The 15,543-nt window shown below is 41.0% G+C and overlaps 1 protein-coding gene across 1 annotated transcript in view; it reads left to right on the top strand.

Moving 5' to 3' along the window:
- The window catches only part of ANK3 (ankyrin 3), a gene marked incomplete at its 5' end in the record, with an annotated part of 212,243 nt that overhangs the window by 72,648 nt on the left and 124,052 nt on the right, over nucleotides 1–15,543 (top strand). Inside the window, 2 exons of the mRNA XM_082309097.1 lie at nucleotides 221–319; nucleotides 12,919–13,017. Coding sequence (XP_082165223.1) covers nucleotides 221–319; nucleotides 12,919–13,017 — 198 coding nt within the window. The remainder of the gene's footprint in view (nucleotides 1–220; nucleotides 320–12,918; nucleotides 13,018–15,543) is intronic.

Raw genomic sequence — 15,543 nt, 5'->3', positions numbered from 1 at the left:
TAATTTTTTTCCCTCCTGCATAGCAATATGATTTTATTTAGGCTCTCTGAGAGTCTATAAATAAATGTCAGTGAGTGAAAACTAGTACAGAATTGGAATGGTGACTTGCAGCAGACTCCTATTACTAGCTTTTGTCAGTGATGTGATACAAATTTGGGAGTGCCGATGAGATATAAAAAAAATAAGTATCTATTGGTTTTGTTTTGTTTTGTTTTTCCAGAGTGGGTTCACTCCCCTCCACATAGCTGCTCACTATGGAAATATCAACGTAGCTACATTGCTGTTAAATCGGGGTGCTGCTGTGGACTTCACTGCAAGGGTAAGTGTGAAATCTTAGTTATGTTTAGTTTGCTTAATTATCACTTTGAAACACTTTTTCCACAAAGATGTGTAAAGGCTGGCTCTTGCCAGCTGAGAGACCTGGCCTGACTGCTCTTATTCTGTTACCATATGGTGTAAAGGGGATTTCCCTGGGCTGCTGAACTGAACCTGAGCTCTAGTCCTCACCCTTGAAAACTTCTGTTTTAATCAAGAAGAGATGCTATTTTCGTAGTTCCAATGTTGCAAAAGGTAGGCTGGGATTCAGTGAGATGAATGCTTCCACCTGTAGCTTTAACATACGGCAGGAGTGCTGTCCCTGTTGAATTGTCCTCAATATGCAGTTTTTTCCAGTGAACATGAAGTGCAGGTGTGCTGGTGAACAAAGCAGCTGTGCCTTCACTGCATATGTGAGAGTCAGATGATAGGTAAAGGAGATCTGAGAAACTGGAGAGGCAGAAAATGAAATGAGGTATAGAAATGGAGGGGAGTCAATAATGGCAGCTGTATGGCAGAAGCCATGGTAGAGTGGGGGAACTAACCCTCCTGACCCTGTAAGTTGTGCACCAAAGTCACGACACAGCGCAGGGAGTGACAGGGTAGTTCCTCAGATGTACGAAAAAGGATCGGGAGCCAGGAGGGAAATGGTGTATGGGCTTTCCCGGTGTTCCCTTGGTTCACTCTGGGCTGGGTGGGGAGCGGCTGACTGGTGGCTTTGGGTGTGCCTTCTTGCTTGGGGAGTGGGTCCATCCTCCCACAGGCAGCTGGACTGCTCTGTGACCCTGGTGCCTGCAGGGCCTCACCTCACAGCCCAGGCCAAAGTTTGACCATGTCTGATGTCAAGGGTCGGGTTTGTCAGAAGACCAAAGAGGAATATTAGAGTGAAGGAGTGTGGTCAGGGTAGGGATGATGTGGGAACAACAAAATGTAAGCAGAAGAAGTATAAAGTACAGAAAATGACAGAGGGAAGTTATACATAGTTAGAAGAGCAGGAAAATAAAGAAATGTATATGGACAGGGATACAGCAATATGAAGGGCAAGGAAAGAGATTATGCCAGGCGTGAGACCAGAGACAAAAGAAAGGCAAATGCAGAGGTAACACAAAATTTAATGAGCCAGGATGGAGGACTAGAGAATGGTAGGGTAGAGAGGACACGGGCAGAAACCTGAGTAGGTGCCATGACAGTACGCAAGGCTGTAAGAAGGGAAAAGCAGGGAGGGGTGATTAGGGACATAGAGATGAATAGAAAAGGGGCTAAGATTCAAAATAAGTTAGTATTGGAAAATGCTGGAGCTAGAACTTCCTACCAAAGCTCTTAAAAATTGGTTTGCTCATTAGCTTCTTCGGTAATGGCTTGGGCTGTATGAATAAGAGGATGCCTATGGAATTTCCACTGACATGCAGACAGGAATGGTTGTCAGTACAGAAAGAGTGCAACAGAACATGGAAATGTGTTGAAATTCGTAGTGGAAAACAGATCAAACCCTTGGCTAAAGAATACACGTATTTCTGTTGGTTTCTCCAACAGTCTACCAATCAAGAAAGAAGAGGACCCGTCCATATTAGTTGTTCACTGAGTGCTGTGTGTGATATGGTTAAAAAACAAAACAAAACAAAACCAAACCAAAAAACAAAACAAAACAAAAAACCAGAAAAAAACCAGAAAGGCAAATGTGATTTCAGGTTACTCCAAGGTATTTCTGATATAGACAAAAACAAACAAACAAACCAACCCAACCAAAAAAATCACAAAACAAACAAACAAAAAAAAAACCCAAAAAAACCCAAACTGAGGCTGTGCAAGAATCTGGCTCACCAAACCTTGCCGAAACAGAGTCAGGGAGGAGATGTGGTAGTGGTCCCTAGGACAATAGGGAGGGAAACTCAAGGGAGCAAGAGGCATTCAAACTGAAGGCAAATAAGTGCTGATGTAAGAGTAAATAGGTATAAACTGGCCATGAATAAATGTTGTCTAGAAGTTTAGATATTTAATATTAAGTATTTATAATTAATATTATTTAATTAATAATTGTTTAATAATTAATATTAAATATAAGTAATGAGATTCTGGAGCAAGCTTTCAATTAAAGTAGAAAAATCAAAAAAACCCAACATGTCTTCAAGATGATATCTATGCGGGGAATTATGTGGCATGGATAATTCAGCAGGTCCTTTTCAGAGATTTTGATCATGTGTTGTGTTTATTACTTTTACAAGAGGAAAAGTACTATACTACTGCTTAGATTGTTTGCCACGTAGCAAACAGCAAATTCTAGTATTCTCTTTTACTTTAGACAGTTTGTGTATCTAAAAACTTGGATGCTTCTATAGTTAAGGAACATATTTACATGCAGCAAAGTGTTTATGATAAGCATTGCAAACCCATGAAAACAATAAAATAATATTATGTTTATTTAGCATAGAAACTACTATTTTACTTATAGGACTTCTCACATTTACACCACCCCAAAACAAAAAAACCCAAAACAAAACAAACAAAAAACCAAAAACCCTCAACAGTTCTTTTTTAGAAATTATCTGTGATTAATAAAGGGGAGTTGGTGGAGGGTGTGATGAGCAGGAATAGGAATTTTGAACAAAGACAGACCCAGAATGTTTTCCTTAAGCTGTAAGTAGGAGTGCAAGTGAAAAGTGTTGGTGCTGGCCACTATTCATTCAACATAGCATCATTCAGTGATTTATTAACAAAGATAAATCCTCAAAGCTAAAAGACACTGTTATAAGGCATGATCCAGTACCTACTAATGCTGGTGAGACAAGTACTAGCAGATATTCGGTCAAGCTGATGGTTGAGTATCAAAGGTAAGGATCAACTCTCATATATCCCCCACAAACAATGGTTTTCCAAATCACATTCATCACTAAATGTATTTCATGTTATTGGCGAGAGAGGGGTCCCAGGTTAGATCCACATGAGGTTCACAAGCCTAAGAGTAGATTTGGGGGTTAAGGGTTTCTGGGAACCTTCTAACTATGTGTGCTTTGCTTTCACTGATAACGCTGACCTCTTATTCCCAAGTCCTTAAACTGACCAAACTAGAGCATTAAGGTATTTCAAACGGTCATAAGCTTTGGCATTCAGTATTTGATAGGCTCTAATCACAGGAGCAAGGAAGATGAATGGGGTCAACTTTTTCACACTCAGAAACAAGATTAGGGATTAGCAATGCTACTGCATTAGCAATTAGCAGCATTTAGTACCAGTACCACTAAATATCATCTGCCTATGGTTGTTTTAATAAAATAATAAATCTTAGGCTTCAGCAGCTCTGTTCTGGATTAGGGGCACTGATGGAGACCACATCCAAAGTAATAAAGCCATCCTCCCCTCCTCTTCAAGACCTGGAAATTCCAGGTTCTCCCTCTATTAGTTGTCATCGTCAGAGAGAGCCAGACTGCTCAGATAGCTGGAGAAGCGCAGATGCAATGACATCAGCCCGAAAGAGCAGTGGGCTGGCGCTGTGACTCAGAGCACTGAACGGCTTGTTTGTGCTTGTGATAGCTGGGCGGGGGCCGCTGCAGAGCACATCTCTACGGTATGGTGGTTGCAAATCCAGATAAAGTAGCTGTGACAGAAGGAATCGTAGCATAAATAACAGTAATATGGAGTTGAATTTTGTTCTTTAGTGCTTATCAGACTGTGGGTAATGAAAGCGTTTCACAGAAAGATGAGTTAGATTCTGGTAGAGCAGTGAATTTATAGGTAAACAGAGCACCAGTATAAGTTGAGTGTAAAGTACTATTATCAGCACCAACTAATAGAGTCCTTGGTTGATCCTTGATTACCCAAATTGCAAAACAGGTAGAGGTACTACTAGAAGAGATACTAAAAATGACCCACAGGTACAGCCTGCCCACTGCCACCTCATTGCCTCTTGTTTTAATTTCTGTAAAAAATATCCATGATATGCTGTCTCCCCTGTGGAGGAAGGGCCTTTATTTGAGTTGTTGATAATCTAACACAAGCAACAGAGCAAAGATACGGAAGGGCTGTAACCCAACTAAAATCATACTGTGCATGGGTACTGTAGGTTTCAGAAGTACAAAGAGTGAACTGTAGGACAGGGGTGTCAAATGCACTTTGTGCTTTTGCAAACCACCAACCGTTTTCCCTTTGTTCTTTTTAAATAAATATGAATCGACACTACTTGTCTGCTCTCAATTTATGTTTAAACTATTTAGGCAAGTATCAGTTCTGGGGAGAGATTTGAAAAAGAGCAGAGGGTTATGGTAACAGAAGATGCTGGTGTGGGGGGGACAACATGAAGGCAAATGTGTGAGGGCAGGATAAATAGCCAGCTCCCACCATTAGTGTAGTGAAGGTGGGGAAGAGTGGAGAAAACATGAATAGACATGTAGGATGAAGGTGAGCTCTGAGCCTTAAGGACAAGGGCAAGTGTGGTGAAAAGAGGAGCTGGTGAAAGGATGTAAGAAAAAGGAGCGCAGACCTGTGGCAAGGGAGATCTCTTCAGCTGCTGTGTTCTCAGTGCATTTCTGAGAGGCCCGAGGGAAGAAAGGTTCTAGCAATGAAGGCAGGGAAAGACACGAGCTTGATGATGGCTCTCGGTGTGCGGGCAGGAGGTGAGCAGTGGTGCTGTACTGTAAGTAAATTATGTCCCCAGTGATATGCAGTAGCAGCTGCTCCCCTCACCCCTGCCGGTATACACCTGCCTCTCAGCTGTCATATACTCCCTTGTTCCCTTCTTTCGCTGCATCTAAGAAAAATAGGCATAGCTCCAGGAGCTCTTACAGGTGTTACACTGCCTGCCAGCCTGTGTACCTGCTGACCACAGAGGCTGGGAGGGTTGGAAATGTACCTGCTTTTGGTTTACACTCTTCCAGCCTAGCGACTGATTTCATGTCAGCTCTTCCATTGAACTGCATTAGCACTTCTGTGTTTGTGCTTTCTTCTCTAGCCTTGCTGCAAGTGCAGGGAAGATAGCACAACATGGGAAGTTCCCTGTGGGATGGATGGAGATAATTTCACTAAATCAGCTTGCGATGCCCCTGATTCTACCTTTTTATAGGGAGGCAGCTCCAAGAACCTTCATAACCTCAGTCCAAGTGAAACAGAATCTCCTTATTGGGCTGGATGTTTGCCATTTTGTAATGAAGGAAAAATACTCATTCCAAATTGCTTGACTTCTTGGGCTCAAACTCAGCAATAAACCTGTCACAATGACTGGCAGGGTATGCATTGTAGAAGTAACAGACGTTTTATGTCTATTCATCATCCTTTTTCTGTAGTACATTTTCACGTGTGTGGCTATGCTTCTCTGAAACTCTTCAAAGGTAAAGCAATCCCTTCATTGTATCACCATATTTCCCTCTTGCTTAACTGGGAGGCAATCACATATGGGCTAAAGAAGCGGAAGAAGAGAATAAAGGGTAAGTGAGTGTGAAGTCAGTCTCCTTTCTTAGCCAGATTAACACGTAAATGCAGACCCTACCTGGGCTTTGAAGGATTGCAACAATTCCAGGCACCATTGTCTTAGCTGGCAATGGCACCTGATGTTGGAGAGGTGCGGATAAATCCTAGTTACAAACTGAAAGAAGGCCAAAGACCTTTAAGTTAAGTTATTTCATCAAATTTTTCAACAGGAAAAAGTAATTGCTGTTATTTTAAGAAAAATATTGGTCATCAGCTACTTGTGCCTCTGAATCAAATTGTATCTGGTGTGTTACCTAGTTTTAATAATTTTGATATCTATTTCCCATCTTCTGGAACTATCAACCTAGTGATTAGTATGGAGGAGTGAAATCCACCAAGTGGGCTCTCCTGTTCCAGGCTTTTAATTCAGGAGATCTGTTGTTGGCATACAGTGACCATATGCACAGGGAAAACTGCTGTGCTCCCATCCTAGCTGCTGCTTCTGGAGCTGGACGCTCTTGCAGGGGCTTCATGCCATGGGCTTGGCTTTCTCTACCAGAATCACGTCGTCTTCAGCTTGAGGGTGGGCGAGGTGCTGGAGAAAAAGGACAGGTCACAGAGGGATTTCTTCTTCTTTGTCTCTACTACTGCCTTCAAATTTTCTCTAGACTGCCTTGCACTTTGATATCTAGGAATTGGAAAAGTGTATCGAGATACATGCTAAAGCAAGTAACAGCCATTGGAAGGAATGAGAAACCAGTTTCCTTAGCAGTCTGATTATATCTATGATATCCTGTGCAAGAAAGCTCTTTTGCTATAAATCAGACCCCTGCAGAGTGCCCACCCTTTCCCCTTCAGGCTTTGCTTGAGCATCCCCAAGAGTAGTGTGCAGGGAGGGTAGGCAGTTTTATCTGCTGCATTGCCCAGCCAGCTGCGATGGAGATGTGTGTCCAGACTGCCCTGTGCTAATTCAACAACAAGAAAGTGCAAACCAGTGTTTCTCCAAGGCTGCTATGCAGACCAGGGAGGTGAGGAAGGTGCTTTGAATAACCTATTTTCTGGGAATTATAGTTAGGAAAAAGTTGTCTTTTGGGGGTTCACAGAGTCTTCAGATAGCATTCTTTTGTCTCAGATTATCTTCCAGTGGAAAGATCTGTCTAGCCCAGGTGAGGAAATGCCTCTGAAGCTCCACCTGTCTCTGAGGAGCACAGTGGTTAGAAAGGAAGAAAGAAATTGTTCTCTGCAGCTTCCAGAGCAACAGCTGAAAGAAACCTCTGTGACCCCCACATCTACTCTGTATTTGAGCAAGTCAGAAGATTCAGGGAGCAAGGGAATCCTGTACATGAAGAGGACCTCTGCCCATATCTTTCTTGCCAAAGCAAACAAGAGGTAGTCACTGTGCCATAAAACTGCATCCAACCCTGTGAACAGCCTTCCTGATTCTTATTCTAGAGGAGATCTCAGTTCCACTGGGAGTGGGCTTTGCCTGCAGAAAGTTTGCTTACTGGAAGGTTGAGAAAGGATTTGGTAATTTTGAGAGGGTGGTGTGAGGACAACATGCATTAATGATGACCCTGAGGCTGAGGAGCAGAACACCATTAGCCCATCGAAAAGAGCAGGCAATATGTAAGTGACAGTAACATAAGAGAAAAACATCTTTTTATTTCCCTAGTGGTAGTTTGCCATCACAGCTCCTTGCTGTAGTCTTCCTTCTTTTCTTCTAGAATTCATTTTGTACATCTCAAGCCTGAAGAAAGATAAATATATTAGCATTCAAGAACTAAATTAGCACAATGTAAGACTTTTATTAAGTAGAGAAGAAAAAAGCTGAAAAATTACCAACTGTTGTAAGGTTTCCTGGAAAGCATCTGATTGTCTTTGTGTTTGTACCTATAATTTCTTTAATTTCTCAAAGTCCTATACAAGTCTCAGTGAACCCTGTAACTGCTACTAGTATATAAGAGTTTTTTCTGCAGGGGTTCTGCTGAGCTGTAGCTCCAGTTCTGAATTGCAGAAAAAATACAGAAGGAGTTGTTGAGTGTTTTCATACACAACATGTTGATGTAGCTGCATAGTTGCATATGACAATCTTCCCATACCTTCAGGAACTGGTAACAGTGGTAATATCCATGCAGTGCTGTTGATGACAATTCCAGTATATGACAACCACCAACCAACATTATGCTCTTTCCTTAAGAACTCCTAATGATGGAGGGATTTTCCAGACTGTGCAGGCAACTTCTGCTTTAGCAGTCTAGCTATTTTCAGCTTCTGTTTTATTCACACGTTCTTTGTCAATATTAAGCTCTTCCCAGAATATGCTCTCACTTGAGAACTGAGAAGGACAATCTTACTAAATTCCAAATTAATCTGAACATTTTGGTAAGAAACTGTGTATTTTTTTTTGTTTGGTTGTTTGTTGGTTTGGTTTTTTTAAAATCAAAGATAAAAAAGTTGAAATTTTTGTGATTAAAACTACACTTCACTAAGGGGCTGGGAGGAGAGCTCAGAGGTGGAGATAAGTGCTCTCGTTGTTAGCGAGGAGAAATATCAAGTCCCCATGGTGCTGGCAATGGGCCTTCACAGTCCCTGCATGATCTGCCAGTCAATCAGCATTTAAAACAATGCAGCACATGACTAGCAAAGGTTTACCTTTTTTTGTGTGCTTTTTCTAAAGCTACACTTCAGAGCCCAATATGATACTGTAAGTGCAAACATTTCCTTTACTTGTTTATTATTAGCATCTTTATGCTTGTAAACTCAGACTGTCTGATGGGAGAAAGAGGCAGTCCCATAGGACAGCATATCATGCCAGAAACCAGGGGGAATTTTTAACTTTCTAAACACGTTAAAATAAAACTACAAGATGTACCATGTTTGCACTCTGTCAGTTTTAAGTTTTTCCCTGTTTTTTTCTGACTTCCTAACCATTTGTGTTGCTAATTTGTAATAGTATAGAGTAATTCTGACTACAGTGGTGAACTGTGAAGGATAACGTCATGTGTCAGAGGGGAGCTGATCTCATTTCAGATGGGAAATGTAGGTGGCTTATTGCTCAGCACAGCATAACTCAAAGTTTTTTGAATTTTCTTGTGAAGCCGTAGATAGAGAGATGCAGCTGAAAGGGCTTAGTGCTTCCTCTGATCAGGCACAAGCAAAAGCCACGAACGGAAAAGCAGGTCACTCTTCACCCGTCGTATTTCTGGATGTTGTGAGACTCTGCAGGAAGGCATAGGCCCTGTGTGAGAGGGTGGTGGCTGCAGCAGGCAATGGATAGAGATAAAGGGAAAACAGCCACCCGCAATGTTGTGAGGTATAGGAAAAAATTGCGCGCATCTAATCTGTCACACTTTGAGCTATATACAGTTTCAGAGTACTTCAAGTCATGTATCCCAGGAAATCTGCCAAGGGGGAGAGGAAAGTCTATGTGCTAGTTCATAATCCTATGAGCCCTTATTGCATAGTTTTAGGTTGCTATTCTCACAAGTTATGTTTCATATTCCCTGTAGAATTTGTTAACTCTCAAGTTGAATAGCAAGTTGGATCTCAGTGTCGAGGGGTCTACCTGAGACATTATCCAGCGTTTGATATTTCAACAGTGAGGGCAAGAAGCACTCCAACAGACATTCTAGATCTGAACCACATCTTTTAATGGCAACTTTCTGAAGGCATTTCAGCTTTATAACTGCAGGAAAACATCTTCAAAATTTTCCTGATTTACTATTCTATCTTAAGAACAAAGGGAGAAATTTATAGAAGATCAAACAGATAAAAATAGACTGAAAAGACAGCAGATGCTGTTGATTTACTGAAGAATTCAGAACCTTACATTTGGTGGCTATATTGTTCGCTGATACCACAGTTTTAGTGTTAATAACCTACACCCAAGCTGTACATATTATGAAGCTTTTTTTATCTCTAGTTTCTTGTGACAAGTACAAACAACTCGATTTTGAGTTGCTTGCTTTATGTTTTGTTATCAAAAACATTAATGATGTATGAGGTTTATTCACTTCTCAGTTCACTTTCTTAATTGTCAGATGAGAGATGGGAAAGGGCCATATGCGTGATGCGTCCAGGTATAATTCTTTAAGCCTTGAAACAATATAGCATTGACCAAAGACAAGTTGCTTGACCTAAACTCAGTGTGCAATTATTCAAGCATTCACATAATGCATCTCTTCAGGAGTCAGAACTCTCAGCCAGCAGAATTATTACTTCATATTGTTCTCTACCAGTAAAAGCTCATATAGCTAAATGGCAAAATTAAATTCTGAATAGAGACCTGCCCCCTCTCTTTTTTCCCCTTCATTTCCCCACAGTGTTTCCCTGAGCTGTTAGAGCTGAATAAAGCTAAACATGTTTTTTCTTCTTTATCTCTTCATTCTTTTTATGAACTGTCTGAATAGGTTAGTAGAGTACGACAAAAACTGCATCCTCCTTCCCAGAGACTGAGTGCTGCAGTGCTGTTTTCCCAGGAAAGAAGAGCTGAGTTTGATCATCCATAAGGACAGATATTTCACTGGGCATGTAGGGTTTAATTTGCTTGATTCCTCATGCTCAGTTCTTTATTTCAGGGTAGCTGTGTTTTCCTAACAAACTGTGTCTGAAGTACTCACATTCTTCATCCATCCATCCATCTCTTCCTAATGTGAACTTGCTTGCTGCTGATTTTCAACCAAGTGTAACTCAAGCTTTCAAGATCCTAGAGACATTAAATATATATGTTTTTCATAAAGACAGGTGATCAAATGGAGGAAAGATGGACTGCTAGCTCTGTGACTTGCAGAAGTGAGCTCAGTCCTTATTAGGTGCTGGAGAATTTCCCCATGTTCCCAGCCAGTGTGCTTGCCCCCTGTCAGAAGCTGAGACAACTGCACAGGGAACAGGTCCTGATAGTTTCAGTACTAACCAGAAATATGAAGGTCATTTGAACAGGACTCCTTTTTAGCCATGAAAACAGATTTTTTTTTTTTTTTTTTTTTTTCTGCCTGTTGCAAGCAAACAGCGTGACCTAAACCTTAACTACTAAGTGGAAGTCACATCTTTTGGAGTTGAAGTGTGTATCTGCTGGTGCTCATTCATCCGCTCTAGAATCAACTCTCCTTCATTTAAGGCAACAGGAACTTTGAACGATTGGACTGGCAAAGAATTAGATCCAAAGTGTACATTCCTATGTGATTATACCCTCCCCTGTGCTGCACTAGATTGATTTAGATTGCTGTCAAGATGAACGAGAACCAGGCTTCTAATAGGTATTTGTCCTACCTTTTGTAATGCTGTCCCTTCCTCCTCCATTTCTTTGTTGATGCTTAGAAAAGGCATTTCTTCTAGTCTGTGTATGATACAGTAAATTATTATTAGTAATGTATTAACAGGGCACTAAAGTGTATGAGACTGAGTTAACCTCTTTGCCTGTTAACCCCAGCAAGTAGAAAAAGGTGGTACGTCAGTCTAAATTACCTGCAGTACCCTTTACTTGAAGACATGAAAGTTATTTCCTTTACTGTTTTTTCTCAGGAAAGTAGAATTCATCTCTCTTTCTTCCTCTGACTTCAGTAACATCTTTCCTCCTGGGAAGAGAAGAAAAGCAGAAAGTATCTCCTCATAGTTGTGTTTTCCCTCTTTCTTCTGTCCTCTTTGTGGCTGATACAGTAATATATTGACCCCATATTCTATCCAGTGTCAACTTCCAGTCAAATAGAATTAATTCTTTTTTCAAAACCAGCACATGAATTGCAAGTTAAGCAATCACACAGCTTTACATCCCTGGGAGGACTAGGTATAGCATACTTTTTGTTTAATGTGTTAAGCGTCATTTTTGTTTTACTTCGTTTTCTAAAGAAATGAGAAGCCAACTTGGAGTAGTAGACGCTTTGATGCTCTAATGATCATTAATACTGGAGAAAGAAGGTCTGTCATTTCATCTTGCTAAAATGTATTTTACGTCTGCGATAATATTAATTAGTACTTTCTAGTAGCTGTGCGTTAGCTTCATAGTGAAATTGTGTATAAATGAAAATGTAGCATACTGGATTAGGTACTCAGCATTATTATTAAGCTGTGAGTCAGCTTGTCACATCTGAGAGGAGATCTTTTTTCAGTGCTGGTTTTCTATCACTCCACTCACCTGCAGTTTTGAGGAAGCACTATTAAATGGTCTGTTGGCCAGGCAAGACACTTGTACTGCTCTCCAGCTATTCAAGGCAGTGGGTACCTTTCTGATTCAGTCAGCCATGGGACACATGCTCACTAAAATTTGCTGCTTTCTGCTCAGTCACAGGGAAGCTGGTTTTATGCAGCCAGCTGTTTGCGCTGCCTCTGAATACACAGAAACATGTTCTTTAAAATTCTATTTGTCTTCATACAGTGGCTGCATGCTCTATTTAAATCCTTTTATTTTTATTTGGCTCCATATGATCAGATACACACAGGATGTGGCCTTCATATACCACAAGATAAAGGATTCATCAGAGCATGAAGAAACGTCCTAGCTGTATCTTGTTAAAAAAGCGTGTTTGTGCGCGCACGCATTGGTTATGTAACTGTCCTCAATGTGCAGCATCGCTGCGTGCTGCTGGCCTGCCAGGCGCCGCTTAGGGAGGCATATATACACATTTACAGTCTCACTTGAACTACAGTATTACGTCGATTAGAGGAACAGATTTGGTAGACGAAATTAATGGTGTAACTGAAACCAAAGGTGCTTGCGAGACTTTCAGTTTGCTGATCATGTTCGGAAATAAATAGTATTGGCATCTTGTTGCTTTTGAATTAGACCTACAGATTTAATGGTTTTATTTATTTTCCATGGCTCCTACAAGGCCAATGAAGTTGTGAGGTATGAATCCTTATCATTACATGCTCAGAAACAACCATAGCGGAATTTAATTGCCAGGGTTTAGTCAGTAAAATTGCATAAATTTAACGCTGATACAAAAGCTGAGAACTGAGACACAATCATATCTTCTTATAACTCCAACTACAACTTGAATGTTTGTCTTCATAATATATATGTTGAGGTACCAGGCCAGTAATCCACATATGTGGATAAACACAGCTTCCCTTTGCTTCATACTCCCAGGGAAACAAAACTGTGCTATGCTTTAGCAAATTGGGCATAATTCATTCTGTGAGCAAACTGATCATGGAGTTCATGAAAGATAGATATATGGATATTTACTTTCATGTTTTTTTCTTCCACAGAATGATATCACGCCGCTACATGTTGCATCAAAGAGGGGAAATGCAAATATGGTCAAACTCCTACTTGATCGAGGAGCTAAAATTGATGCCAAAACAAGGGTAAGCTTAAATGTGAATGCTGTGAGTGATTGTGTGGAATTCTTGTCTCTGACCTGTTAGTTGCTATACAGCTTAAATCATTCATCTTCCTGGCAGGCTACTATAGCTGCACTGCATTTCTTTTTTATAAAATGATTGCAGTAGGATGCTAACAATTTACATCTCTGAAAGTGGTGTGTGAAACACCATGTATGGCAAAGCTCAGAACCAACAATTTTCCATGTTCTCCATAGAGCATTTAATTAGGAGCTACTTCTAGCTGCTTGGGGGTAGAGGCAGATATACAGGAAAATACTAAAAGACAAGAATTCAATTCAGATATTTCAGAATTTGAATGCTAAAAGAGTAACTTTGAACTGCAGTATGTGTTTGCCTTTTATTATCCACAGAGCAGTGTCACAGAGCACGATGTTGCTGATGAGTCTCATGCACCTTGGCCTCTGTCTGACTGGGTGCTTAGCTGCTGGCTTGGATGTGTCAGCAAATGTGCTGGGTGTGGTGACAGTTTCCATCAGGTCGACGCCTGACTCAAGTTGATGTGACTTAAAAGCTCAATGCATATGGTTATATCTAAGTGCTGTGGTTAAAACCCAATCAAACCAGCTCAGAGATATTTTATTTACTTACAGAGTGGCAAACAGAGAAGGAAAAAGTTCAAATGTTTGGAAGTAAACCTAGAACTAGTGCTGCTGTGGGCTGTCATGGCAGTCTTTGCAACACGCTCCTGTGCACGTGAAGCAACCTTCAGGAGCTGTGCCTGTAACTTTTTGACAATTGTCATTTTCTTGAAATATTATCTTATCTCACCTATCCATCTGCAATTTTTAATTATTGTGTATAATTTCCACCAGAATCATTCTAAACAAAACAAAGGTATAACCAAGTAATCTTTTTTTCTGCAGTTATTACTGTACCCACAGGTTTCTGTTTGGTTTTCCAATGTTTCAGCAGTCCCTGAGATTTCCTGCCGTGCTTGTTGAGGCACAGTTGTATTTTTTATTTCTGTAGCAAATTCAGAAACTGGGTCAATTTATTTTCTCATCTCTTTACTCTCTCCACATGTTTTTCTTTAGTTCTTCTTCCATTTTACCTTTAGAAGTCACTCATGATTTCTGTTTTTTCTAACTGGGGAATATGGAAGAGATGACTTTTCATGGATAACATGAACAGTGGATATAATTTCTGGACTAAAATAGTAGCCTCCTATATGCTACATGGGGGCTGCCAGGCTGAGGGGGGTGGGCCTACCATGCAGTGGGGAGGGCCACATTTTGGTGACGTGACAGATGTGCATTTGGTCAAAGCAGGGAGAAAGGGATGTGGCAAGAGACTATTTGCTTCCTCTCTGCAAGCATTTATATGGCCCACTGCAGCCAAAATGTTGGGGACCACTACTTTAAATAGTCAGAGTCCAGCTTGTTCTTTTCTTTTAGTTATGAAAATTTGTGATCTGTTTCATTTTCTGTATCACAGGCTCCAGGGTCAGACATTAGGATAATTTATGTAACTAAAAATAGAGGCTGGGACGGAAACAGGATCCAGGAAGAGGGCAGAAGCATTAACAGCTCCTGAGTCTGGGAGAGCTTCCCAGTGAGGCAAAAGGCAATGGATGAGTGTGGTTCACATAGTGGTGGTTTGTTTTTTCTGGCTTCCCCCAGAGACTGCCTGTTTCCCCAAACACCCATCCTCTCCATAAATCAGAAAGGATTTGCATAACTTCTGCTTGTGCTGTACGTGTGCCACTCATTGTTGCACTTCTCTGGTATTACCAGAGGCATCATTTTCTGGCAGTTAGTGACTAAGTGGAAGTTTTGCTCCCGGCGGCACTGACTCATCCTGGCAAGGGTTTACCAGCCTGTGGTCTGGGCGGTGTGTGCCTCTGCTGAGGAGATTCACTGAACCAAGCAGACAGCTGCATGATCAAAAAAAGGGAAGGGCATTGCTGGAGTAGATCAGGAACGATTTACAAATCAATAGGAGAAGCAATAGAAGGCTGAGAGTAATATGGTGCTAGATGGAAAAAGGACATTGCTTCAGGAGTGTCTGCCTAGTTCTCATATTCGATAGCAAAGATTAATTGCCGTGAGCTGTTATAACATATGTTCCTGCTAAACATCTCTTGTTATTCCTACCTGACGCAATGATGTTTTCCAAGGCAGAACAATTGAGGTATGTCAACTTTGCAGCCATTTCATTTTTTTAAGCACCATTCTTTTTTTAATGTCCCAGGCATAGAATGGCCTTATGAAAATACAGGATGTCAAAAGCTTTGGTCATATCCTTTTGCTACAGCATCGCCACTACTGAATGTATTGAAAGGCAAAGAGCAGCCAAGGCTGTCTTTTCTGATACATCTATCAAGTCATGCCTATCAGCTGGATGCCCAGTCAGAGCCCAGCCTTGTAGTGTTCTGCAAGGGGCAGGTGCGGTGCTGAATGCACACACAACTTGGTAAACAGATGGGATTTGCATGTAAAAATATGTGAGGCTCCTATTACCAGATTGATAAATGCAAGACATCTCTTT

Source organism: Platalea leucorodia (genome assembly GCF_965183815.1).
Source record: "Platalea leucorodia genome assembly, chromosome: 4".
NCBI classification, from domain to species: domain Eukaryota; kingdom Metazoa; phylum Chordata; class Aves; order Pelecaniformes; family Threskiornithidae; genus Platalea; species Platalea leucorodia.
The sequence above is the reverse complement of the archived record's forward strand: the minus strand, read 5'-3'. Positions and strand labels throughout refer to the sequence as shown.